Genomic DNA, 24,817 nt, shown 5'->3' with positions numbered 1-24,817 from the left:
ATGTAAAATGCATTTGGTATTCTTGAGCCAAAACAAAATGATTCTTTGATTTCTTCCCCCCAACCCTCACAATTGGCTGTTCCTGATCTGCGGTTCTCTACCAGCAAAGTCCTTGGGGTACATCATAAATAGGGGAAATGCAGGTCAATTCTCAGATCTGGGGACTACAGCCTTTTCACCAAAGTTCAGCATACACATTAAGGAAAACTATCATACTTTCCACTTTACTTACAAGCCTTTTTAAATGGTGATGTTGCCTCAATAACTTCTTGAATCTTTAGGGCTTCAACAGGAGTTATGCCACTCTGCCACAGTTTAGGCCAGGAACTTTTTCTGTGGAAGAAATAATGTGGCCTCACAATGCTGCTGTGTGCCAGGAGGTTCTTGAGCCTGAGGGAAAAGCACAGCAATAGTAACATCAATATTTAAGTAAGTGCCAAAAGCCACATAAATAAAATAGTTATTACATAAAAACCAAAAGAACTGTAGATGCTGTAAATCAGGAACAAAAACAAAGTTGCTGGAAAAGCTCAGCAGGTCTGGTAGCATCTGTGAAGGCAAAAACAGAGTTAACGTTTTGGGTCCAGTGACCCTTCCTCAATTTACATGCAGTGTTATTAGATACATTCACAATCAAAGGCTTTAACAAAATAACTGAGAAGCAACTGTTTCCAGTGGCGGCAGGACTAGTGGATTACAGATTTTAGATCACTGGCAAAGACAGGAGATGAGATGAAAACTGAAAGAATTGCGGATGCTGTAAATCATAAACAAGAATGGAGGTTACTGGAAAAGCTCAGCAGATCTGGCAGCATCTGTGAAGAAACATCAGAGTTGACATTTCGGATCTAGTCACCCTTCCCTTCCATCAGAGATGAGATGAGATGAGAAGTGTTATTTTAATATTAATTTTTTCTGTTTTAATTAGTTTTTCTGAACTGGAATGAACTTCCTGAAAGCACAGATATTCACACCATTAATAACTTCCAGTAGGAATTTGGATAAATATTTAAAAATGACAAAAATTGCAGGGCTTTGGGTAAAAGCACTAGTAAGAACTGGATACATCCTTCAAAGTCAGTACAGGCATGATGGGCCAAATAGCCTCCAGCTGAGCTGAAAGTTTCAATGTTTCATTGGAAAACTGAACCAGAAGATCTCACATCAGAAAATGATCAGATATCTAAGCTTAGTTGCACCTCTCATTAATGAAGTGTGACTTTGGGTTTGATTACCCTCATTTCATCATCACTGCCCTCTCAGTCCCCATGGTCTATGACTTACAGTTCACCCAGAGTTTTGCTTCAACGTCCTCTTCCACTTATCTTTCCTTCACTAAGCAGGCCTTCAATGGTTCCATACCCACCCTCCCACTCCCTAAACATGGACTTCCAATCTCTTTTCAAAATCCCTCCACGGTTTTCTGAACAAAATCTGCTCTCACTTCCTCCAGCACTCCTCCGATTGCCTCTCCAACCATGGCCTCAGCGAGGTTCACCCTTCCCTATTCTTGTATATCTGTTATGTCAAGCTCCCCCTGTACCCTGGGCCTCCCTCCTCAAACTTTTGCCCATCATTGTGGCTGCATTGTCCTATTTCAGTCCTATTCATGCTGTGGTCACACAATGAATTGTGAAATGCTTTGGCCATAGGTCTTTTGAATAGATATTTTGTAATAGTGTATTTGCTCATTCCCACACAGCTTGCTTTCACTGAAACACCAATCTTAGTCTATGAAGTGTTGCTAGGCAATGGCCAGGATGATGCAGAGGGAAAATAAAAGATATTTTATCCATAGAATTCCTACAGTGTGGAAACAGACCCTTTGGCCAAACAAGTCAACACCAAACAACAGCACATCCCACCCAGACCCATTCCCCAAACCCACCTAATATACACATACTATGGACAATTTAGCATGGTCAATCCACCCAGCCTGAACATCTTTGGACTGTGGGAGGAAACCCACGCAGATACAGGGAGAAAGTCCAAACTCCACACAGACAGTTGCCTTAGGGGGAATTGAACCCAGGCCACCTGGTTCTGTGAAGCAGCAGTGTTAACCACTGAGCCACCATGATGTCCAAATGGAAACACTCCAGGTAGCTTTGCAGCATCTTCAAAGCACCCAGATTCAGGAAAGAATAGCCTGAAATCAAGCCTCATTGGAGATAATAATTAGTTCCATTTGCCTTCCAAACCATGTGTCATCCAAATTTGGAAGTGTACTGACCATTTTTACACTGAGATAACAAGGAGTACAGCTGGATGAACACAGCAGGCCAAGCAGCATCTTAGGAGCAGGAAGGCTGACGTTTCGGGCCTAGACCCTTCTTCAGAAATTGAGAAGGGGAAGGGGGTTCTGAAATAAATAGGGAGAGAGGGGGAGGCAGATAGAAGATGGATAGTGGAGAAGATAGGTGGAGAGGAGACAGACAGGTCAAAGAGGCGGGGGTGGAGTCAGTAAAGGTGAGTGTAGGTGGGGAGTTAGGGAGGAGATAGGTCAGTCCAGGGAGGATGGACAGGTCAAGGGGGCAGGATGAGGTTAGTAGGTAGGAGATGGGGGTGGGACTTGACGTGAGAGGAGGAGGGGATAGGTGGGAGGAAGAACAGGTTAGGGAGGCGGGGGCGAGCTGGGCTCGTTTTGGGTTGCGGTAGGGAGAGGGGAGATTTTGAAGTTTGTGAAGTCCACATTGATACCATTAGGCTGCAGGGTTCCCAAGCAGAATATGAGTTGCTGTTCCTGCAACCTTCAGGTAGCATCATTGTGGCATTGCAGGAGGCCCAGGATGGACATGTAGTCTGAGGAATGGGAGGGGGAGTTGAAATGATTTGCAACTGAAAGGTGCAGTTGTTTAGTGTGAACCGAGCATAGGTGTTCTGAAATGCAGTCCCCAAGCTTCCGCTTGGTTTCCCCGATGTACAGGAGGCCACAATGGGAACAGTATACCACATTAGCAGATGTGCAGGTGAACCATTTTACACTGTTGCTTTGTTGAAGTTCTGGAACTTGCTCCATAACAGCACAATGGGTGTACCTATAGCGACATTCATTGCAATTATTCGGGAAGGTGATCACCCTCCCTTATTGAGCGGCAATTAGGGTTGGGCACTAAATGCTGGCCTGTATTATAAGATTCCCATTCCGATGTAAGTGGGGGACTGACCTTGCCGCAGGCACTGCAGTTACAACACTATATACGACGCAGGATTCAGCAATGCAACCGTGAATTTGAGAAGAAACAGCCAACAGCTGAGATGGTAGACAGCAGAGAAACATCACATCTACTGAGGCTGCCAGTCGTTTGTTGTCATAAAAACACTTGATTCCCATTTCTGAGAGGTCACCTGAAAAAAGGAGTTTACATAGAATCATAGAGTCATAGAGATGTACATTGAGGAAACACCTTTCAGTCCAACTTGTCCCGGCCAACCAGATAGCGTAGATTAATCTAGTCCCATTTGACAGCATTTGGCCCATATCCCTCTAAACCCTTCCTATTCATATACCCGTCCAGATGCCTTTTAACTGTTATAATTGTACCAGCCTTCACTACTTCTTCTGGCAGCTCATTCCATATGTGCACTATCCTCTGCTTGAGAAAGTTGCTTCTTAAGTCCCTTCTAAATCTTTCTCCTCTCACCTTAAATTTATGCCTTCTAGTCTTGTACTCTCCAAAGACCTTGGCTATTCACTCTGTCCATGCCCCTCATGATTTTATAAACCTTTATAGGGTCACCCCTGGAAACATCCTTATAAATCTTTTCTGAACCCTTGAAGTTTCACAACATCCTTCCTATAGCAGGGAGACCAGAATTACATGCAGTGTTCCAAACGTGGCCTATCCAACCAATGTCCTATACAGCCGTAACATGGTGTCCCAGTTCTTGCACGCTATGAAAACTGAAAGAACTGCGGATGCTGTAAATCAGTAACAAAAACAGAAGTTGCTGGAAAAGCTCAGCAGGTCTGGCAGCATCTGTGAAGGTAAAAACCGAGTTAATGTTTTGGGTCCAGTTCTGTTGAAGGGTCACCGGACCCAAAACATTAACTCTGTTTTTTCCTTCACAGATGCTGCCAGACCTGCTGAGCTTTTCCAGCAACTTCTGTTTTTGTTCTTACACTCAATGTACTCAATCCTCTGATAGTTCGGCACTCCCTCAGTACTGAACTTGTGGACATTGCTGCACTCTCTCAGCACTGCAATAGGAGTTTCAGGATGTGAGTTTGCTCGCTGAGCTGGAAGGTTAGTTTTCAGACGTTTCGTCACCATTCTGGGTAACATCATCAGTGAGCCTCCGACGAAGCGCTGGTGTTATGTCCTAACCAGATAAATAGAAAGCGGGACATAACACCAGCGCTTCGTCGGAGGCTCACTGATGATGTTACCTAGAATGGTGACGAAACGTCTGAAAACTAACCTTCCAGCTCAGTGAGCAAACTCACATCCAGAACCTCAACCTGAGCTACAAATCTTCTCAAAACTCGCTAGTAGGAGTTTCAGCCTGGATAAACTTCCCAGATTTGGGCACGTTTATTCACGTTATTTATTCAAAAATCCTATTCAAATCACTTGAGAGGTTGAGCAAACTTGAGGTTTTTAAACCATTTCCTTCCTTTCAGCTCTTGCTTCAATATAGAACATGATTAGAACTTTACTCATTTAAAACAAAACAACATACTGAGCTTTTCCGGTCTCCTGGTAGAGACAGTGATACATGTTGCAGTCAGGTCTGTCAAGTGAAGTAAGGATAATACCAGTTGCTTCCCGAAGCGGCCACAACCCAGCACTCCAATTCTCAGAGCTCCTCTGTTAAACTGAAGGATTTGGTATTTTGCCATCCAGGAGTTGGTGAAATGGATTCCATTCAGGATTTTGCATCTGTAGAAATTGGAAAACTCAATTAGCTTATTTTGTACATTGCGTCACATTGAGATACAGTGCACTTTCAGCAAGGAAACAACCCCTTCAGTACCCGTGTAGAACTATGGTTTATGCTTCTGTTTCTTTCTCCCACTTGCACTATCCAGTTATTTCATATGTGCTTTTTGCTATGTCCATCTATCATTTCCTGTGATAGCAGATTCCACATTCTTACCACTTTCTGGATAGAGAGGTTTTTCCTGACTTCCCCATGAGATTCCTCCACCGTTATCTTAAATGATCTCTGAGAATTGATCATTGGCCTCCTCCTATTCCACATCCTGAAGCTGCCTTTTGACAATACAATCTGAAAATACTGCAGGTTTCGACAATACCCAGCATTAATAGCTATTACCCTAATCGCTATTGCCTTGAATCATTACAGTTTCTAAACTGCTACACTGCCTGTCTGACCACGAAGACAGAATGAACAGAAATAACCTCCATTAAATACTGGCAAGTTTCCATCCCTCCTCCTGGCAACTGTCTAAGACTGAACCAGACTTTTCACAGCTTCTGGTCATATTTGACCTTGAGATAAGCTATTTCTCATTTCTCATTTTTTTGCCTCCCCTTGGTAATGCCATCCATTAGCACAATGCTGACTTTGAGCTACATATCACGTAATCATACCATCACAAATTTCACATATTTCTACCTAACATATGACCCTTTGCCCTTGTATCAGCTCATCTGTTCTGAAAACCTCCATCCATGCCTTTGTCACCTCCAGGCTTGATGATTCCGTGCACCCCTGGCTGGTCTCTCAATTTTGCACCACCCTTCCAAATCACCAACACTTTCCACACCCTCTAATATGTGTACTTGAGGTTATCCAAAGCTCTAATGCCCAAGTCCTAACATACACCAAATCCCATTCAGCTATTAGCCTCTGCTCACTAATCTAGACTAGCTCCAAATTTGGCAATTTGGATTTTCAAATTCTTATCCATCTTTTCAATATCCTTCCTTGACTTTGCCCTCTTCCTGTCAACGTATAAATAATTAACTTAAATTAAGAATTTAAAATTCTGGTGAATAGTATTGAGCTAAGTATTGAACAACAGTCACCCACATGCAATCAACAACAATGAATTGATGAATAAGTCAGGAGGTATGGGATACAGGGTGATTTGGCTGTCTGGATTCAGAATTGGTTGGCTGACAGGAGGCAGAGAGTGGGCGTAGATGGTAAGTATTCTGCCTGGAGGTCAGTGCTGAGTGGTGTCCCACAGGGCTCTGTTCTTGGGCCTCTGCTCTTTGTAGTTTTTATAAATAACTTGGATGAGGAGGTTGAGGGGTGGGTTAGTATGGTTGCTGATGACATAAAGGTTGGAGGTGCCATTGATAGTATCGAGGGCTATTGCAGGCTTCAGCGAGACATTGACAGAATGCAGAGCTGGGCTGAGAAATGGCAGATGGAGTCCAACCTGGATAAATGCGAAGTGATGCATTTTGGAAGGTCGAACTTAAATGCTGAATATAGGATTAAAGGCAGGATTCTCGGCAGTGCGGAGGAACAGTGAGATCTTGGTGTTCAAGTGCATAGCTCCCTCAAAGTTGTCACCCAGGTGGATAAGGTTGCTAAGAAAGCATATGGTGTTTTGGCTTTCATTAACAGGGGGATCGAGTTTAAGAGCCGTGAGGTCATGCTGCAGCTCTACAAAACCCTGGTGAGACCACACTTGGAATATTGTGTCCAGTTCTGGTTGCCCTATTATGGGAAAGATGTGGAGGCTTTGGAAAGGGTGCAAAGGAGGTTTACCAGGATGCTGCCTGGACTAGAGAGCTTGTCTTATGAGGAGAGGTTGACTGAGCTCGGACTTTTCTCTCTGGAGAGAAGGAGGAAGAGAGGTGACCTGATTGAGGTGTACAAGGTAATGAGAGGCATGGATAGAGTCGACAGCCAGAGACGTTTCCCCAGGGCAGGATTGACTGCCACGAGGGGTCATAGTTTTAAGGTGTTAGGAGGAAGGTATAGAGGAGACGTCAGAGGGAGGTTCTTCACCCAGAGAGTTGTGAGCGCGTGGAATACTTTGCCAGTGGTAGTCGTGGAAGCGGAGTCATTAGTGACATTTAAGCGACTGCTGGACATGCACATGGACAGCAGTGAATTGAGGGGAATGTAGGTTAGGTTATTTTATTTTTGGATTCGGAATATTCCACGGCACAACATTGTGGGCCGAAGGGCCTGTACTGTGCTGTACTTTTCTATGTTCTATGAATACTGATCATTTATTAGTTGAAGCCTACTATGATTTACACCAACAGCAACAAAACAGAAATTCTTCGAAAAGCTCAGCAGGTCTGGCAACATCTGTGGAGAGAAATCAGAGTTTTGGATTGAGTGATCCTTCCTCTGAAGGGATTTAATTGTTTGCATCCATGTCATTCTCAGTTATAAATGTGATTATTTTTGTTGTGTTACTATTGGTTATAATTGGCTTATTTTCACTTGTTTATTGACTGCTGTTCTTAGTTATTTGGATGTTATTTTTATTCATTACTGTTGTTTGGAGTGTGGAAGAGCAGCCGCTGCTGCAAAATTTGACGGTCTTCAATGAAGACTGAGGTACAGGCTACTGGACTAGGTGGGATTGAGGTTCACACGGAAGAGGTATTAGAAATCCTTCAGAAGGTGAAGATAGATAAGTCCCCTGGGCCGGATGGGATTTAGCCTCGGATCCTCTGGGACGCCAGGGAGGAGATTGCCGAGCCTTTGGCATTGATCTTTAACTCGTCATTGTCTACAGGAATAGTGCCAGACGACTGGAGGATAGCAAATGTGGTTTTCCTGTTCAAGAAGGGGAGTAGAGACAACCCTGGTAATTATAGACCAGTGAGTCTTACCTCAGTTGTTGGTAAAGTGTTGTAAAAGGTTATAAGGGATAGGATTTATAATCATCCAGAAAAGAATAAATTGATTAGGGATAGTCAGCACGGTTTTGTGAAGGGAAGGTCGTGCCTCACAAACCTTATTGAGTTCTTTCAGAAGGTGACCAAACAGGTAGATGAGAGTAAACCGGTTGATGTGGTGTATATGGATTTCAGCAAGGCGTTCGATAAGGTTCCCCACAATAGGCTATTGTACAAAATGCGGAGGAATGGAATTGTGGGAGATATAGCAGTTTGGATCGGAAATTGGCTTGCTGAGAGAAGACGGAGGTGGTAGTTGAAGGGAAATGTTCATCTTGGAGACCAGTTACTAGTGGTGTACCACAAGGGTCGGTGTTGGGTCCACTGCTGTTTGTCATTTTTATAAATGACCTGGATGAGGGCGTAGAAGGATGGGTTAGTAAATTTGCAGACGACACTAAGGTCGGTGGAGTTGTGGATAGTGACGAAGGATGCTGTAGGTTGCAGAGAGACATAGATAAGCTGCAGAGCTGGGCTGAGAGGTGGCAAATGGAGTTTAATGCAGACAAGTGTGAGGTGATGCACTTTGGTAGGAGTAACCAGAAGGCAAAGTACAGGGCTAATGGTAAGATTCTTAGTAGTGTAGATGAGCAGAGAGATCTCGGTGTCCATGTACACAGATCCTTGAAAGTTGCCACCCAGGTTGACAGGGCTGTTAAGAAGGCATACAGTGTTTTAGCTTTCATTAATAGAGGGATCGAGTTCCGGAACCAAGAGGTTATGGTGAAGCTGTACAAAACTCTGGTGCGGCCACACTTGGAGTATTGTGTACAGTTCTGGTCACCGCATTATAAGAAGGATGTGGAAGCTTTGGAAAGGGTGCAGAGGAGATTTACTAGAATGTTCCCTGGTATGGAGGGAAGGGCTTACGAAGAAAGGCTGAGGGACTTGAGGCTGTTTTCATTAGAGAGAAGAAGGTTGAGAGGTGACTTAATTGAAACATATAAAATAATCAGAGGGTTAGATAGGGTGGATAGGGAGAGCCTTTTTCCTAGGATGGTGATGGCGAGCACGAGGGGCATAGCTTTAAATTGAGGGGTGAAATATATAGGACAGATGTCAGAGGTAGTTTCTTTACTCAGAGAGTAGTAAGGGAATGGAACGCTTTGCCTGCAACGGTAGTAGATTCGCCAACTTTAGGTACATTTAAGTCGTCATTGGACACACATATGGATGTACATGGAATAGTGTAGGTTAGATGGGCTTGAGATCGATATGACAGGTCAGCACAACATCGAGGGCCGAAGGGCCTGTACTGTGCTGTAATGTTCTATGTAAGACTCATGCAGTCAGAAGTGCCATTATAGTTCTGAGGCCTGCTGAGTATTCCCAGCATTTCCTGTTCATATTAATCTCTTGTTGGTTTGATTCTTGAGATTGCACAAAAGTTGTCAGGATTGATTTACTTAAATCTTATATCCTGTTATTATAAATAAGCAAACTGTTACATTCATAAGTATTACTGAGAAACTGGTTTGGGTTCACACATTTTTCAAAACATTCTCCAGATTGACATGTTCAAGTGAAGTACTCTGTAGTTCAATTGGGACTTGTATTTTTTAAAAAAGTACAATAGTAACCTACACTGAACAAATTAACAGACTGTTAATACTGATCTGGCCAACTGTTCATTATATTGGATCTGACTTGTGAACTGTTATTGGGTATGTAGCCATTTAAAGGCTGTTCAGTGGGCTTTCATTGAAATGCCAGTGGAATTGCATCCTCTTTGTCTTATCAATCTACTCTGTCTCAACACTGTCAAAATAAGGAAATAACTGACACATTGCAACTCTTAAATGACTGGTTACCTGATTTCAAAAATCCTCATAACAAATGTGCATAACATAACAAAAAAAGAAAACTTTCTGAAGAAGGGTCTAGGCCTGAAACATCACCCTTCCTGCTCCTCTGATGCTGCTTGGCCTGCTGGGTTCATCCAGCTCTACGCCTTGTTATATCAGTGATTTTGAATTGATTGATAAGACGTTGATGACTAATATACTAATTGCTGTGATTTTTTTTCCAGTGATATTAATGATTCATTGCTTTGATTTGCACCGTAATATGTACGATTGGTATTGTGATTTGGTCAGTGATTATTACTGTCAAAGCATTTGGGGCAGCATGATGGCTCGGTGGTTAGCACTGCTGCCTCACAGTACCAGGAACCCGCATTCAATTCCACCCTCGGACAACTGTCTGTGTGGAATTTGCACATTCTCCCCGTGTCTGCATGTGTTTCCTCCAGGTGCTCCAATTTCCTCCGACAGCCCAAAGAAGTGCAGGTTAGGCAGATTGGCCATGCTAAATTGCCCGTAGTGTTCAGGGATGTGTACAGGATGGGTCTGGGTGGGATGCTCTGAGGGTCAGCGTGGTCTTGTTGGGCCAAAGGGCCTGTTTCCAAACTGTAGGGATTCAATGATCTATGCATCACTAAATTAAATCTTCAGATCTCATCACAGTTGCAATTTTCTAAAGTGCTGCCACGATTTTCTAAAAGAATGGCTAAATAAAGTTTTGAGTTGCCATTGCAACCACCATATTGTAAATGATTTTTTCTACCAGAAACATCTGAGACTCACCGGTTAAATTTGCAACCATCAATCCTTTAGCTGCTACTAGGCAAGCTACTGACATCATGTGGAGATAGATGCTCACAAGAACTCTTCAGCAGGTGTTGGTTTTTTCTTAATTAATCAGTAAGTGTTTACTACGTATTACTTAGTATCTGATTATAGTATACCTAAGGCACATGGTAGTCCCATAGCAGACAATCAGGACCGGGTCAGAAATCACGTGATCCCAGTTCCTAGTGCAGCTAGTATATCTGAAATCACAAGCTTTCGTAGCGTCGCCCCTTCATCAGGTGAAGTGAGACAGAATCACGCAAAACACAGAATTTATGGGCTGACGGATCAAGGGCAGACAGATCAAAAGAAAGATCATAAATAGTAGGAACTGCAGATGCTGGAGAATCTGAGATAACAAGGTGCAGAGCTGGATGAACATAGCAGGCCAAGCAGCATCTTAGGAGCAGGAAGGCTGACGTTTCGGGCCTAGACCCTTCTTCAGAAATTGAGAAGGGGAAGGGGATTCTGAAATAAATAGGGAGGGGGGAGGCGGAGAGAAGATGGATAAAGGAGAAGATAGGTGGAGAGGAGATTGACAGGTCAAAGAGACGGGGGTGGAGCCAGTAAAGGTGAGTGTAGGTGGGGAGTTAGGGAGGGAATAGGTCAGTCCAGGGAGGATGGACAGGTTAAGGGGGTGGGATGATGCTAATAGGTAGGAGATGGAGGTGGGGCTTGAGGTGAGAGGAGGGGATGGGTGGGAGGAAGGGCAGGTTAAGGAGGCGGGGATGAGCTGAGCTGGTTTTGGGAAGCAGTGGAGGAGGGGAGATTTTGAAGCTTGAAGTCCACATTGACACTATTGGGCTGCAGGGTTCCCAAGCGAAATATGAGGTGCTTCGGGTGGCATCGTTGTGGCACTGCAGGAGGCCTAGGATGGACATGTCGTCTAAGGAGTGGGAGGGAAGAGTTGAAATACTTCGTGACTGGGAGTTGCAGTTGTTTGTTGTGAATCGGTGTGTGGAAAGTCGAATAAGTTCCTGCAGGTGATCAGAAGTGTTACATGGTGTGAGTGAAGTGTCAACAGCAAAATAACAACAGATGACCTATAATCCAATTAAATAAGGCAGAACAACAGCACAGCAATTGCTGGATGGAAAACTCATCTGACACACCAAACAACTGATTAGTTCCTCCCAGAAATTGTCCTAGCCACCCTGATGGTCATAGATATCTTGTGATATCAGTTAAACCATTCAAGTACCATTACATACAACAATATTCCTTGGAACGCTGTTCCTATCACATCCTGCGATCCACAATCAGTGCCACATGCTGTCATACATAAATACCTGTCTCCACTCTGCAGCAACATCAACTAACCCTCTCTCAAATCTGTGCCATTTCCAAGTTTCACTTTATCTTTCATCTCATCTGTCACCTCAACAAAAAGACGTTTTCTCTTTCTTTCAGGCATCAAGGTGTGCAAGCTCCAGCAACTTATGGACTCCAACAAGTGTCCTGCACCAGCCTTCCCTTCCTGCCTCTCATCTGTTCCTGTCACTCATAACCAATCCCTTATTGTTCCTTAGCACCCATTTCTGCCCAGCCCTCAGATGCCATCCCTTTCTGTGCCCCAGAGATCATTCCCCCCAACAGTCGCTCTTGCTGTGTCTTCACTGTACCTCCTGACATTATCCTCTCTGAAGTTGAATGTACTGACCTCAGCAAAAGACTCAGCTTCATGCCCTCCCCCCCCCCAACCTTAATGAATTTCGGACTCGCCATGATGTCGACCTGTTTCTCCGCCGCCTCCGCGCTCATTTCTCTGTACAGGGCTCCCCCACCTCATTCCACTGAATCCCTTCACCCACCAGTAGTATTCACCGTCCACTTAAACCTCTTCCTCTGGTATTTTATCTGCCCTTGATCTCTTCATTGAAAGCTGTCAGCATAACTTCAGCCTTCTCAATTTCTCTGCTCCTCTTGCCCACTCTAACCTGTCTCCTTCTGAAATTGCCGCACTTTGCTCTCTCAGGTCCAACCTTAACTTTGTTATCAAACCCGCTGACAAGGTGGTGCACTGATTTTTACCTTGCCCGACACCAATTCTCTACACTTCCTACCTGCTCCTGGACCATGACCTCACATCAGAATATCAAGCCATTGTTGCCGGGACTGTCACCTACTTCATTACCTCCAAAGATCTTCCCCAGCTGCCTCTAACTTTATAGTCTCCCTACCCTGGACAGCTTGCTTCTACCTCCTTCCCAAAATCCACAAACCAGACTGTTATAGCAGGCCCATTGTATCAACCTGTTCCTGCCCCACGGTCATTTCTTCCTACCTTGACTCCATCCTGTCTCCCTTTGTCCAGGCCCTGCCCACCTCTGATGCCTTCCACCATATTGACAATTTCCAGTTCCCTTCCTGACTGCCTCCTGCTCTGAGGTTCAGTATGGACTTGTTGGGCCAAAGGGCCTGTTTCCACACTGTAGAGATTCTACGGTGATTGATGGTAATAGAACAGATCAAAAAATACAATCTTTGTTTTTGTTCCTGATTTACAGCATCCGCAGTTCTTTTGGTTCTCAAAGAATACAATGTTACGGCTGCAGACAAAGTGCACAGAGAGGATGATCCACATTAAATTTAAAATTTAGAAGTCTGATAACAGCAAATAAGAAGTTTTCTTGAATCTATTTGGAGATGTATTCAAACTTTTATACCTTGTTCGGAAGAGGGTGGAAGAGAGTATAATCAGGGTGGGGGGGGGGGGGTCTTTGATTATGTTGGTTGCTTTCCTGGTGCAGTGGTAAGTATTAAATGGAGTCATTGGATAGAAGATAATAAAATGTGAGGCTGGATGAACACAGCAGGCCCAGCAGCATCTCAGGAGCACAAAAGCTGACGTTTCAGGCCTAGACCCTTCATCAGAGAGCTAGGCCCGAAACGTCAGCTTTTGTGCTCCTGAGATGCTGCTGGGCCTGCTGTGTTCATCCAGCCTCACATTTTATTATCTTGGATTCTCCAGCATCTGCAGTTCCCATTATCATTGGATAGAAGACTGGTTTGCATGATGGACTAGGCTGTTGTCACAGCTCTCTGTAGTTTCTAACAAAAGCAGAAGTTGCTGGGAAAGCTCAGCAGGTCTGGCAGCATCAGTGAAGAAAAAAAAGAGTTAACGTTTTGTGTCCAGTGACCCTTCCTCGGAACACAGTAGCTTCTTGCAGTCTTGGGAAGAGCAACTGAATCATTGGATCCCTACAGTGTTGAGGCAGGCCATTCTGCCCATCAAGCCCAAACCAAACAGCACCCCCTGGCCAATCCACCTAGCCAGCACATCCCTGGTCACTAAGGGCAATTTCGCACAGCCAAACCACCCAACCCACATATTTTTGGACTGTGGAAGGAAACCAGAGCACCCAGAGGAAACCCACATAGACACAGGGAGAACAGGCAAACAGCACACAGACAGTCAAGCAATGGTGGAACTGAACCTCAGTCCCTGGGGCTGTGTGGCAGCAGCGCTAACCACTGAGCCACCTGATATAGACCAGGGAGTGATACAGTGTGGAGCTGGAGGTACACACCGGGTCAGGCAGCGTGACAACAGCAGGAAAGCCGGCGTTTCGGGCCTAGACCCGTCATCAACGTTAACTCTGACTTCTCTCTCTACACATTTTTCCATCGGTTTGTTTAGTCTTGTTAGGGATAGCCCTGATTACCTGACCGCAGTCAGCAGCCGGCAGTAGAAGGCGGCGTGTGCACAGGCGCAGACGGTCAGGGACCATGTCCGGATCCTAAGGTATTCGCTTAAGTCTATTTCCTCCTCGGTCAGCGGTACCTCAAAGGCGAGAGACGGAAGGCCCTGGGTTAATTTGAGGTCTTGGCCCCTCGCCATTCGCCGGGCCCGGGCAGCTACCGAGAGGGAAGGCCGCAGACTCCCGGTCACCGCGGCAACGGGCAACGGCCGCGCCGCTCGGTCACCGCGGCAACGGGCAACGGCCGCGCCGCTCGGTCACCGCGGCAACGGGCAACCTGCCCAAATAATATAGTGAACCGCCTTGAATTTTTATAGCGCCCTCACCATCCTCAGGACTGCACCACCGTGACCCCACCCCGATCTCCTGGAGTATTCCTCAGATTCCCACCGTGTTGCCTCAGGAATGTCCGATCATCCATGATCCGACTGAATGGTGGAGGGGCCGAATGGCCTACCTCTGTTCCTAACTCAGATGGTCTTTACGGTTTCTGTGTGGGCGATGGTCATGTTGCTGATCCTGAGAGTAGGCTGTTCTGCCCTTCCACCCCAGGGTTTACCCACATGTTCCTTTATTTCATCTCTCCCACCTCCAATTTCACTCCTGGGGAGCACCGTGCCCGGTTCTGGTCTTCACTTGTTCATTAGCTGGCTGAACCCTGTTGTTCCCCGGTGTTGCAGACATTTCGTTTGCCATTCTAGGCAACATCATCAGTGCAACCTCTAATCATTCTGGTCTTCCAGTTATAAGATGGACATTATTAAGTTCTGAAGAAATTTACCAGGATGTTGCCTTCAATGTACGGTTTGAGTTATAAAGGCAGGCTAGGGCCTTTTTCACTGGAGTGTACAAGTTTAAGAGGTGATCTCATTGAGGTTTATAACATCATGATGGTCTTAGTTAAGGTAAATGACAGGTATCTTTTACCTAGGGTGGGAGACTTCCAAGATTAAGGGTTTTTTTTAAAAAAGGTGAGGGGAGAAAGATTTGTAAAAGATATGGGGGGATTTATTTTACACAGAGAGTGGAATGAACTTCCAGAGGAAGTGGTCGATGCAGGTACAGTTAGATGTTTAAAAGACATTTAGACAAATACATGAATAAGAAATGTTCTGGAGGGATATGTGCCAAAGGCAGGCAGGTGGGACTAGTTTAGTTTGGGATTATAGTCAGCATGGACTGAGTCTGAGTAGGGGATTCAGTGATGGTAACGCCATTGAATGTCAAGGGGCAGTGGTTAGACTGTCCCTTATTGGATATTATCATTATCTAGCGTTTTTGTGTGACTTAATGCTTTTCAGTTTAAGCCTCGATATTGTCCAGATCTTGTTGTATTCGAACATGTACTGAAGCAGTCCATGACTGGTTGTGAATGGTACTGAACATTGTGTAGTCATCGATTAACATCCGCACTTCTGACCTGATGATGGAAGGAAGGTCATTGATGAAGCAGCTGAAGATGGTTGGGCCTGGAACACTACCCTGAGGAACTCCTGCAGCGATGTCCTGGAAGTGGGATATCTGACCTCCAACAACCACAACCATCTTCCTATGTTTGAGGTATGACTCCAATTAGTGGAACATTTTTCCACTGATTCCAGCCTTGATGTCACACTGGGTCATATGCAGCCTTGACAAGGACTGTCACTCTCACCCCACCTCTGGAATAAGCAGTTGTGCAGGGTTAGGAGGAATGATGAATACATGACAGGAGGTGGGCCCTCTGGAACCTTACTCCTTCACCATCTCTGACTTCACTCCTTCACCCAGTCTCCCCTCCTATTGGGTATTCACCATCCCTCGTGACCTTACGCTGTCTGATGCTGAGCATTCTGTCCTCAGCAAAGGTCTGAGTTTTATCCCTCTGCGACCCCACCTTAATGAATTTCAGGCATGACATGACATTGAGCTCTCCTTCTGCCATCTTTGCTTCAGTGCCCATTTCTTTGGACAAGAGTCCTCTCCCTATCCCACAGAACCCTTTACCCAGTTCCAACACTCTCCCTTCACCTGGACCTCTCCCTCTGGCCTTCCACCTGCAATCAGCCTATTCATTAATCTACGTGACATTGGTTGCCTCAATTTCTCTGTTCCCCTCCGCACCCCCTCAACTCCCCCGAACTGACTGCGCTCTGTGCACTCGAATCCAACCCTGATTTTGTTATTAAGACCACCGATGAGAGTGGTGGAGTTGCAGTATGGTGTACTGAACCTCTGCATTGCAAAGGCTGAGCGCCAGCTCTCATATCTCCTTCTATCTCCCCCGGACCATGACCCCGCCATGGAACATCAGGCCTTTGTATCAACTACGGTCACTAACCTCATTTCGTCTGGTGATTCCCCCCCACCACCGACCCCCACTGCCTCCAAGCTGATAGCATCTCAACACCACCCAGCTTGCTTCTACCCCCTTCCAAAGATCCACAAACAGGACTGCCCATGTGGACCCATTATTTCTGCCTGCTCCTGCCCCACAGAACTCTGTTCCTCCCTGGACTCAGTCTTTTCGCCCCAGTCCAGTCCCTGCCCAAGTACATCTGATGCTTTATGCAAGTTTCAAAATTTCCAGTTTGCAAACTCCAGCAACCTCCTCTTCACCATGGACGTGTAATTCCTCTACATACCCGTTCCCCACCAGGATGGTCTCGGGGGTCTCTGCTTCTTCCTGGAAGAAAGGTCTGTACCATCCCCAACCACCATCAGCCTCCTCTGCCTGGCTGAGCTCGTCCGCACCCTAAACAACTCCTCTAATTTTCTTCACATCAGAGGGGTTGCCATGGGTACTCACATGGGCCCCAGCTAGGCCTGTTTCTTTATGGGGTTTGCGGAACATTCTTTGTTCTACTCCTATTCTGCCCCTCACCCATAACTCTTTCTCTGGTATATTGATGATATCATCAGTGCTGCTTCCCTCTCTTGTCTGGAATTGGAAATGTTTATTGATTTCACTTACAATTTCCACCCTGCCCTCACTGTCACCTGGTTCATCTCTGACTCCGACCTTCCGTTCTGCAACATCTGTTTCAATTTCTAGATATGGACTGGCAACTAATATCCACGATAAAACCACTGACCCCCACAGTTACCTGAACTACACATCCTCACTCTCTGCTTCCTTTAAAGACTCTATTCCATATGTTCAGGTGGGGCCAACTTTGACAAGGCATTCTCTGAAATGTCCACCTTCTTCCTCAACCTAGCTCCGTTGTTGACAGGGCCCTCCACCGGATCTGACGCATTTCCTGCAGTTCAGCCCTCACCCCCTCTCTTCCCTCCCACAACAGCAATAGGGTTTTCCTCATCTTCACCGACCATCCCACCAGCATGCACAGCCAGAAAATCATCAGATGCCGATCATCACTGGTCACCTCCGGTGAGATGCCACCACCAGACACACATTTCCCATCCCGTCCTTTGTCCGCCTTCTGCAGGATCATTCCCTCCGGGTATCCTGGTCCACTCTTCCTTCACTTCCAACACATTCCCCTGCAATTGTCGAAAGTATAACACTTGCCCATTCACATTCTCCCTCCTTAGGATCCAAGGGCACAAAAATAACTTCCAGGTGAAGCAGCACTTTACTTGCACTTCACACAATCAGTCCACTGTTGCTGCTCACAATGTGGTCTCCTCCATGTTGGGGAAATGAAGCATAAACTGTGGGTAACTGTTTCGCAGAACACCTACATTCTGCCTCTAAAAATGACCCTGAGCTCCCAGTTGCCTGCCACTTCAACACACCACTCTGTTCCCTAGCCTATATCTCTGTCTCAGGCTTGCTGCGGCGTTCCAGTGAAGCTCAGTAAAAGCTGGACGAACAGCACCTCATTTTCTACTCGGGGACCCTGCAGCGTTCTATATTCAATGCAGACTTCAATAATTTTAGGGCTTAAACTTTACTAAGTGCTCGTCAACAGGGCCTTGTGATCACAGTCAGCTATTACATACAACCCATTGTTAACCACTAACAGTCTCGATTAACAGCTATTCACCTTCTTAGCCAAATCATTATCCATTCCTTTGTTTGTCCAACTGTCCTTCTCTCTCCTTAGGCTCTATCTCCACCTATCATTTACTCCTTACCCCCTCCACCCACATGATCTTCTACATAAAAAGTGACATTTTCCTAGCTACCATCAGTTCTGAGGAAGGGTCACCAGACCCGAAACATTAACTATGAGTTCTCTTCACAAATGTTGCCAGACGTGCTGAACTTTTTCAGCAATTTCTGTGTTTGTTTAACACTTAGAGAATATTTGGGAATCAGCTTAAAGGAATGGAAATAAAACGTCTTGGGACATTTTTACCATATGCTGTTTATGCAATGTTGTTGACATTGTGGTAATATACAAAAATCAAATCTATGAAGAAGTAAAAGTGTCATTTTGCAGGAGTACCAGAAACTGAAGCATTAGTCTGTCATTCAATGCACTTTAAATTTAATCCGTCACCATGGTAGCCAACAGACAAAGCAGAATAATATACACGTACTGTATATGCAAGACTGTATTTTTTTCCCTTTAAGTTCATTGCCTATGGTATATTCCTTCTTAACAACTGCTATAATACAACCACATCAACAATATTATTCAAAAAATTTGTACATTTGTTACAGTAACAGAATTCTAAATAAACTCACAAAAGCTAGGTGTTTAAATCTGCTGTACAAAAAATTAAATTATACAAAGCAACAAAATATTGTAACAATCCTACTGCATAGTGCAGCAGTACCCACAGACAACAGTGATGTTACAAGGAAGTTAATTTTTAAGTGCAAGTTTCAAAAAGCAAGAACTATACACAAGTTTTGGGCATTTAGTCATGTTTCTAATTCTTACTGTCGGTATTTTTAAAATTCTCTCTGTAGCAGGGAATGAGGAAGTGGTTTACAATCCTATCCTGTGATGTCTGTATATTCCTTTCTCTATTATGCTTGTGTCCAATAATTTTTAAAAACAATACTCACGATCACAAGTGTAGGCAGTAAGATTGTTGCATCTAATCTTTCAAACACCAGCCCTCATTTTTTTAAAGCAGGTATGAAGAGCGAGGGATACTGAGTACATTAAGGACAATAATAATTTAGCCAGGGCCCGTAGCAAGTTTTGCAGACCATGTGCTATTTTATGTACTGTTCTTTTTCAACTCAACATTGGCTGAAGAAAAGTGATAGCACCAACAAAAAAAATCAAATAATTATAGAAAAGAATCTTCCTCTCTCCCACTCAAAATGGTAAGGTTGAAAAAACAGGAAGTGGTCTCCGCACTGTAGTTGTGAAGGAATATCCAGAGTATCCTGGGATAGCCCATTCATAACTAGGCTGCTATATTGTCTCCATTCAATGAGGCTCATCCAAATGTAAATAGCTGAGGGTGGGAGCAACATGCCGGTAGCTTGCTAACATCTGTGGGTTATTAATGCGATGTGGTTTTACACTGAAATTGGAAGAATTTGAAATACCAGCATCATTTACACCAGTTCTTACAGGAAAGTCAAACCCCTCCCCAAAACTCTGCTAAGTTCACTTTCAGCTGCTTAAATTGCAGGAATTTGATCAGATTTGTTCTAGTGGAGGGGGGGGAATAAACTTTTAAATACAATTCCAGAATTATTGGATTTAATTGGTTGCATAGTCAGTTATGAATGAAGCCTTGGAATACAATAAGTCAAAATGGCACAGTGTCTGTTTTCTTCAATAATCTGGGAGAGGAAACATTTCCACAGCTGACTGAAGATAATTCTTGTTGAATTTTGGGGATGCAATATTGCAGCAAAAGAAGCAGAATGTTTTGCACTGAATAGGCACTGGACAGTCAAATGTCCCTCCTCGCCAACCCCTTCCACCTCCAAATTAAACATATCCTTTTTCAATGTTCTCAAAAGCTGATACTATTTCTCATGCAAGAGAATGTTCAGGTAACCTGGAGCCAAGCTTCTATTGATAGCACAGCTGCACAAGCCAAGTGGCTTCTGATACTTATCCTTTCAATGCAGTGGAGCTGTCCTGTCACTGCACAACTGGGGCACACAATATTAGGCTGACCCACTTGAAAGGAAATAAAAACAAGGAATGTACCCTTTGAATTAACCCAAACTACTTGAGGCAAAGGTCTCTGCAAGAAATTGTCAAGTGTGTCCAGAAGCTGATTAAGCAATGCATATCTAGAGAATGTAGACTATGTTTAGTCATTAAGGGCTTGAGCAATGGGCTTGGTACCATGGAAAGTGGCTGACTTTTGTAGTAAGTTCAGGGTTTAAATGTGCTCGGCAATTACAAGTTATCTCAGTCAGGATGAGGGAATGATTAGCACCCTTGTTTCGGAGACAATGGAACTAGAAAGCTACAAGATTACTCTTACAGCTAGTGGGTTTACAATCTGTGGTGTATCCAAACAACAATGGTTTCGATCCCATGACCTTGCCAAACTGAGATGAGCAGTAGAATCCTCGCTGAGGCAGTCACACTATTCAAGCTTCTGTTTTTCAAAAATATATCTCCATGCCATCTCTAAAATAAATCGGGGAATATTCTACACAGCATCAGATCAGTCAAATTATTTAAAGCTGCAGCTCACTTGATGGATACTGTCTATAGTATTTTTAACTCACAAAATAATGAGGCCAAAATATACAGGCAGGAAAGTGTACTGCGCAGTGAATCCCAGTTGATTCCCAGCATCAGGAGTTCAAAGCTTCATTAAGATTTCTGTCCTTTCCTGGGAAGCTGATATTTGCTTTGACAATTACTGGTCACCAAGACGCCATTTCTGGGACTCTTCCTGCCGGGCATCTGGCTGAATCTGATTTCGCATCCCACCTAGAACATTGGAGGTGGCTTCCGTTGCAACGATTAGTGGCTTCACCACTGCTGGTGGGATTTGGCGCAAGACACCTCCTACTGCCCCAGTCATACCCCTCTGCTCATGCTCCCGCGCTGCAGTCTCGTAGATCAGGTGAGCTGTGTCCGTGAACCCCTGCACATAAAACACAAAATCACATCAAACCAAGAGATGGTTCTTGCTGATATATTCCATGGTATTAACCCTGTCTAACCAGAGACCTTCATGGGATTGACAGTCTAAACTCCAGGCTAATGTTATGGGGACATGGGTTCAAATCCTACCATTACAGAACTTGAATTCAATAAGAAGCAAAATTAATAGCAGCCATATGCCGCTGTTGACTGTTGTTCACAAAAAGAAACCATCTGGTTCACCTATTAGGGAAGGTAATCTGCCATCCTTACCTCGTCTGGCCTACATGTGACTTCAGACCACAGCACTGTGGTTGGCTCTTAATTGCCCAGAAAGCAGTTAGGGATGGGCAATAAATGCTCATAACCATACCCACATCCTGAAAATGTATAAAACAAGAAATGTGAAGAAGATAGGTCAGTGAGTTTGAGGTATATGGGTGAGAGGGATTGAGAAAACGTTGACGGGGAGGGACATGGAGAGAAGGTGGGTGGACAGGACGGATGTCAGAGGGAGGAATTGAGGGATGGTGTTAATCAGTGCATCAGTGGGATTGAGGGTTGTGGTGAGTTGATGTGTCAGTGGGATTGAGGGATGTGTTGAGCTAGTAATTGTTCTTTGACAGGACAGTTCAGCCTAACACACTTTTGCGATATGGCACTGTGGTAAAAATAAAGGGATTTTCTGACTATAATATTATCCATTTTATTACAATGTGTGCAGCTATTGCTCTGGGTGGTACCAGGAGATCTTTTAGAGATTTTATGCAGATTACTGAATAATCCAGAAAACACCATCATTTACCTCTTTCACTACATCATATGCCTTAGCAACTCCTTCCCGCAGATCGACAGGTTGGTGGGCCAATCGGTGTTGAGATACACGTTTGGTCCGCATCAAACTATGTGTAGTTGGGCCTGGGGAAACCATGTCATAGGCTGTCTCTGCTGCTGCCTGCGAAAGTTTTAAAAGACACCAGTTTCAATCATCTCAGATAGCAAAAACTCCCCTCCATGATCGAAAATGACTGTAACATCCCCCTTCCGGGGATTGAAAATATCATAACACCACCCCTCCGGTGATCGAAAATGCCCTCAACCATATCTCTTGCATTTCCTGCACCTCTGCCCTCACGTCCCATCAAAAATAAAGATAGAATCCCCTGGTCCTCACATTTCACCCCACTAACCTCCATATCCAAAATATCATCTTCCACCACTTTCCACCTCCTCCAATCCAACCCCGCAACCAAAGAGATATTTCTCTCCACCCCCCACCACCATCTGCCTTTCGTAGGGACCACTCTCGCTGTGACTCCCTCATCTGCTCCACACTCTAACTCCTCCACCTCCAGTACCTTCTCCTGCAACTCCAGGAAGTGCTACACCTCACCCACACCTCCCCTCTCACCTCCATTCAAGGCCTGCAGCCCTGTGCACAGTGGTGTAACCACGAGGATCACTGCTAGGTCCCTTATTGTTTGCCATATTCATAAAGGATAGTAATGAGAATGTGGTGGGGATGATCATAGAATACAGTACTGATTTATTGTCACTTCTTTTCAAAAAGAAAATACAGTGAGAAGTTTTATAACTTACCATACCGTGGTGTCTAAATTAATGATAGAAATCATAAATAAGAAGAAAAAGTAAAAACTCAACAATTAATGGCTCCTGGGTTCAAGATATGTTAGAAAATTGGGCAAGAACTGCTACACAAGGCTGAGATGAGACTTCCACGATGGGACTAGACTAGTAAGTTTGCGAATGACACAAAGATAGGCCAGGTGGTTGACGGTGAGGAAGGTGTTAGGTTATAGTAGGATATAAATGGTTTGGTCAGATGGGCAAATCAGTGGAAGATAATTAAACCCTGACAAATGTGAGACGATGCACTTTGGAAGAAGGAATAAGACGGGGAGTACTCAATGGATTGCAATACTGTAGGAAGCTCAGAAGAAGAATGAGTGTTTGTCCACAGATCCCTTCAGATGGAAGGGCAAGTTAACAGGGTAGAAAGGAAGGCATATTTGGACACTGACTTTTATCATACATGGATTATAAGAATAGGGAGGTCATTCTGGAACTGTGCTGACGTTTAGTTAGGCCATAGCTGTGTGCAGGTGTTATCATGACTCTATAGGAAGGATATGATTGCAGTGGAGGGGCCACAGAGAAGATTCACCAGGATGTTGCTGGGGATGGTGCTTTTCAGCGATGAAGAGAGGCTGGATAGGCTTGCATTGTTTTAATTGGTGCAGAGAAGATTGTGGGGGAACCTGACAGAGGTGTATAAAGTTGAGCGGCATGGACAGGGTGAACAAAAAGCAGCAGTTTCCCTTAGTTGAAAGGTCAGTAACAAAGGGGCATAGTTTTAAAGTGAAAGGCAGGAGGTTTTAGAACTTTGACAGGGCTTGGGGGAAAACCTTTTCACCCAGAGGGTGGTGAGAATCTGGAATGCACTGTCTGGGAGGATAGTTGAGGAGAGGAACCTTACAACCTTTAAAAAGTACTTGGATGAGTATTTCAAGTGTCATAACATTCAAGGCTTAGTATAGGAAAGTAGGACTTGTGTAGAGAATGTTTGGTGGTATAGACTTGATGAGCTTAAGGGCCTCTTCTATTTCTAAAATTACAGTGATTTTAATGGAATAAAACTCATCAAGATACTTCACAGAGCACTATAAAGTATTTGTTAGAAAGGAATCGTTTCTTTCGTCACCCTGTTAAGAGATAGTATTACATGGCCGGGCAGAGCAAGTAGGACTTGAACCCAGGTCACTCAGCCCAGAGGCAGGGACAAAGGATGTTCTTAAGTCATCCATTACGTAAAGGTCAGTTAAAGAAAGATTTTTAAGAGAGGTGCATTAGGGGAGAGACAAGTAGTGAGGGAGAGAATTTCTGAGCTTAAGCCCAAGATGTTGGAGGCATGGCCAACAATAACATAGAACATAGAACATAGAACATAGAACAGTACAGCACAGAACAGGCCCTTCAGCCCACAATGTTGTGCCGACCATTGATCCTCATGGATGCACCCTCAAATTTCTGTGACCATATGCATGTCCAGCAGTCTCTTAAATGACCCCAATGACCTTGCTTCCACAACTGCTGCTGGCAACGCATTCCATGCTCTCACAACTCTCTGTGTAAAGAACCCGCCTCTGACATCCCCTCTATACTTTCCACCAACCAGCTTAAAACTATGACCCCTCGTGCTAGCCATTTCTGCCCTGGGAAATAGTCTCTGGCTATCGACTCTATCTATGCCTCTCATTATCTTGTATACCTCAATTAGATCCCCTCTCCTCCTCCTTTTCTCCAATGAAAAGAGACCGAGCTCAGTCAACCTCTCTTCATAAGATAAGCCCTCCAGTCCAGGCAGCATCCTGGTAAACCTCCTCTGAACCCTCTCCAAAGCATCCACATCTTTCCTATAACAGGGCGCCCAGAACTGGACGCAGTATTCCAAGTGCGGTCTAACCAAAGTTTTATAGAGCTGCAACAAGATCTCATGACTCTTAAAATCAATCCCCCTGTTAATGAAAGCCAAAACACCATATGCTTTCTTAACAACCCTGTCCACTTGGGTGGCCATTTTAAGGGATCTATGTATCTGCACACCAAGATCCCTCTGTTCCTCCACGCTGCCAAGAATCCTATCCTTAATC

At 44.6% G+C, this 24,817-nt stretch overlaps 2 protein-coding genes and 1 long non-coding RNA gene across 14 annotated transcripts in view; 1 reads left to right on the top strand and 2 right to left on the bottom strand.

Moving 5' to 3' along the window:
* noxred1 (NADP-dependent oxidoreductase domain containing 1) overlaps nt 1–14,633 on the bottom strand; it is a 40,059-nt gene extending 25,426 nt beyond the window's left edge. Inside the window, exons 1-4 of one of the 6 annotated variants that reach the window (XM_059648908.1) lie at nt 14,563–14,633; nt 4,684–4,883; nt 3,168–3,348; nt 233–390 (exon numbers count right to left, since the gene is read on the bottom strand). In XM_059648908.1, coding sequence (XP_059504891.1) covers nt 233–390; nt 3,168–3,348; nt 4,684–4,843 — 499 coding nt within the window. In that variant the 5' untranslated portion in view covers nt 4,844–4,883; nt 14,563–14,633. Of the gene's footprint in view, nt 1–232; nt 391–3,167; nt 3,349–4,683; nt 4,884–14,001; nt 14,468–14,498 lie in introns of those variants that run through there. The other 5 variants (XM_059648906.1, XM_059648905.1, XM_059648903.1 and 2 more) reach the window with 5 other exon arrangements.
* LOC132210053 (uncharacterized) overlaps nt 13,978–24,817 on the top strand; it is a 32,082-nt gene continuing 21,242 nt past the window's right edge. Inside the window, exons 1-2 of one of the 2 annotated variants that reach the window (XR_009446212.1) lie at nt 13,978–14,216; nt 15,474–15,732. This is a non-coding gene — a long non-coding RNA (uncharacterized LOC132210053). The remainder of the gene's footprint in view (nt 14,217–15,473; nt 15,733–24,817) is intronic. The other variant, XR_009446211.1, reaches the window with a different exon arrangement.
* The window catches only part of LOC125455499 (autophagy-related protein 2 homolog B-like), a 127,117-nt gene continuing 120,894 nt past the window's right edge, over nt 18,595–24,817 (bottom strand). For all 6 annotated transcript variants that reach the window (XM_059648896.1, XM_059648900.1, XM_059648899.1 and 3 more), the window contains 2 exons: nt 21,952–22,101; nt 18,595–21,147 (listed from right to left, as the gene is read on the bottom strand). In XM_059648896.1, the coding sequence (XP_059504879.1) occupies nt 20,917–21,147; nt 21,952–22,101 (381 nt within the window). In that variant the 3' untranslated portion in view covers nt 18,595–20,916. The remainder of the gene's footprint in view (nt 21,148–21,951; nt 22,102–24,817) is intronic.

This window comes from Stegostoma tigrinum, chromosome 10, assembly GCF_030684315.1.
Source record: "Stegostoma tigrinum isolate sSteTig4 chromosome 10, sSteTig4.hap1, whole genome shotgun sequence".
Lineage (NCBI taxonomy): Eukaryota > Metazoa > Chordata > Chondrichthyes > Orectolobiformes > Stegostomatidae > Stegostoma > Stegostoma tigrinum.
Note: the sequence above shows the minus strand (reverse complement) of the source record. Positions and strands in the feature narration are given on the sequence as shown.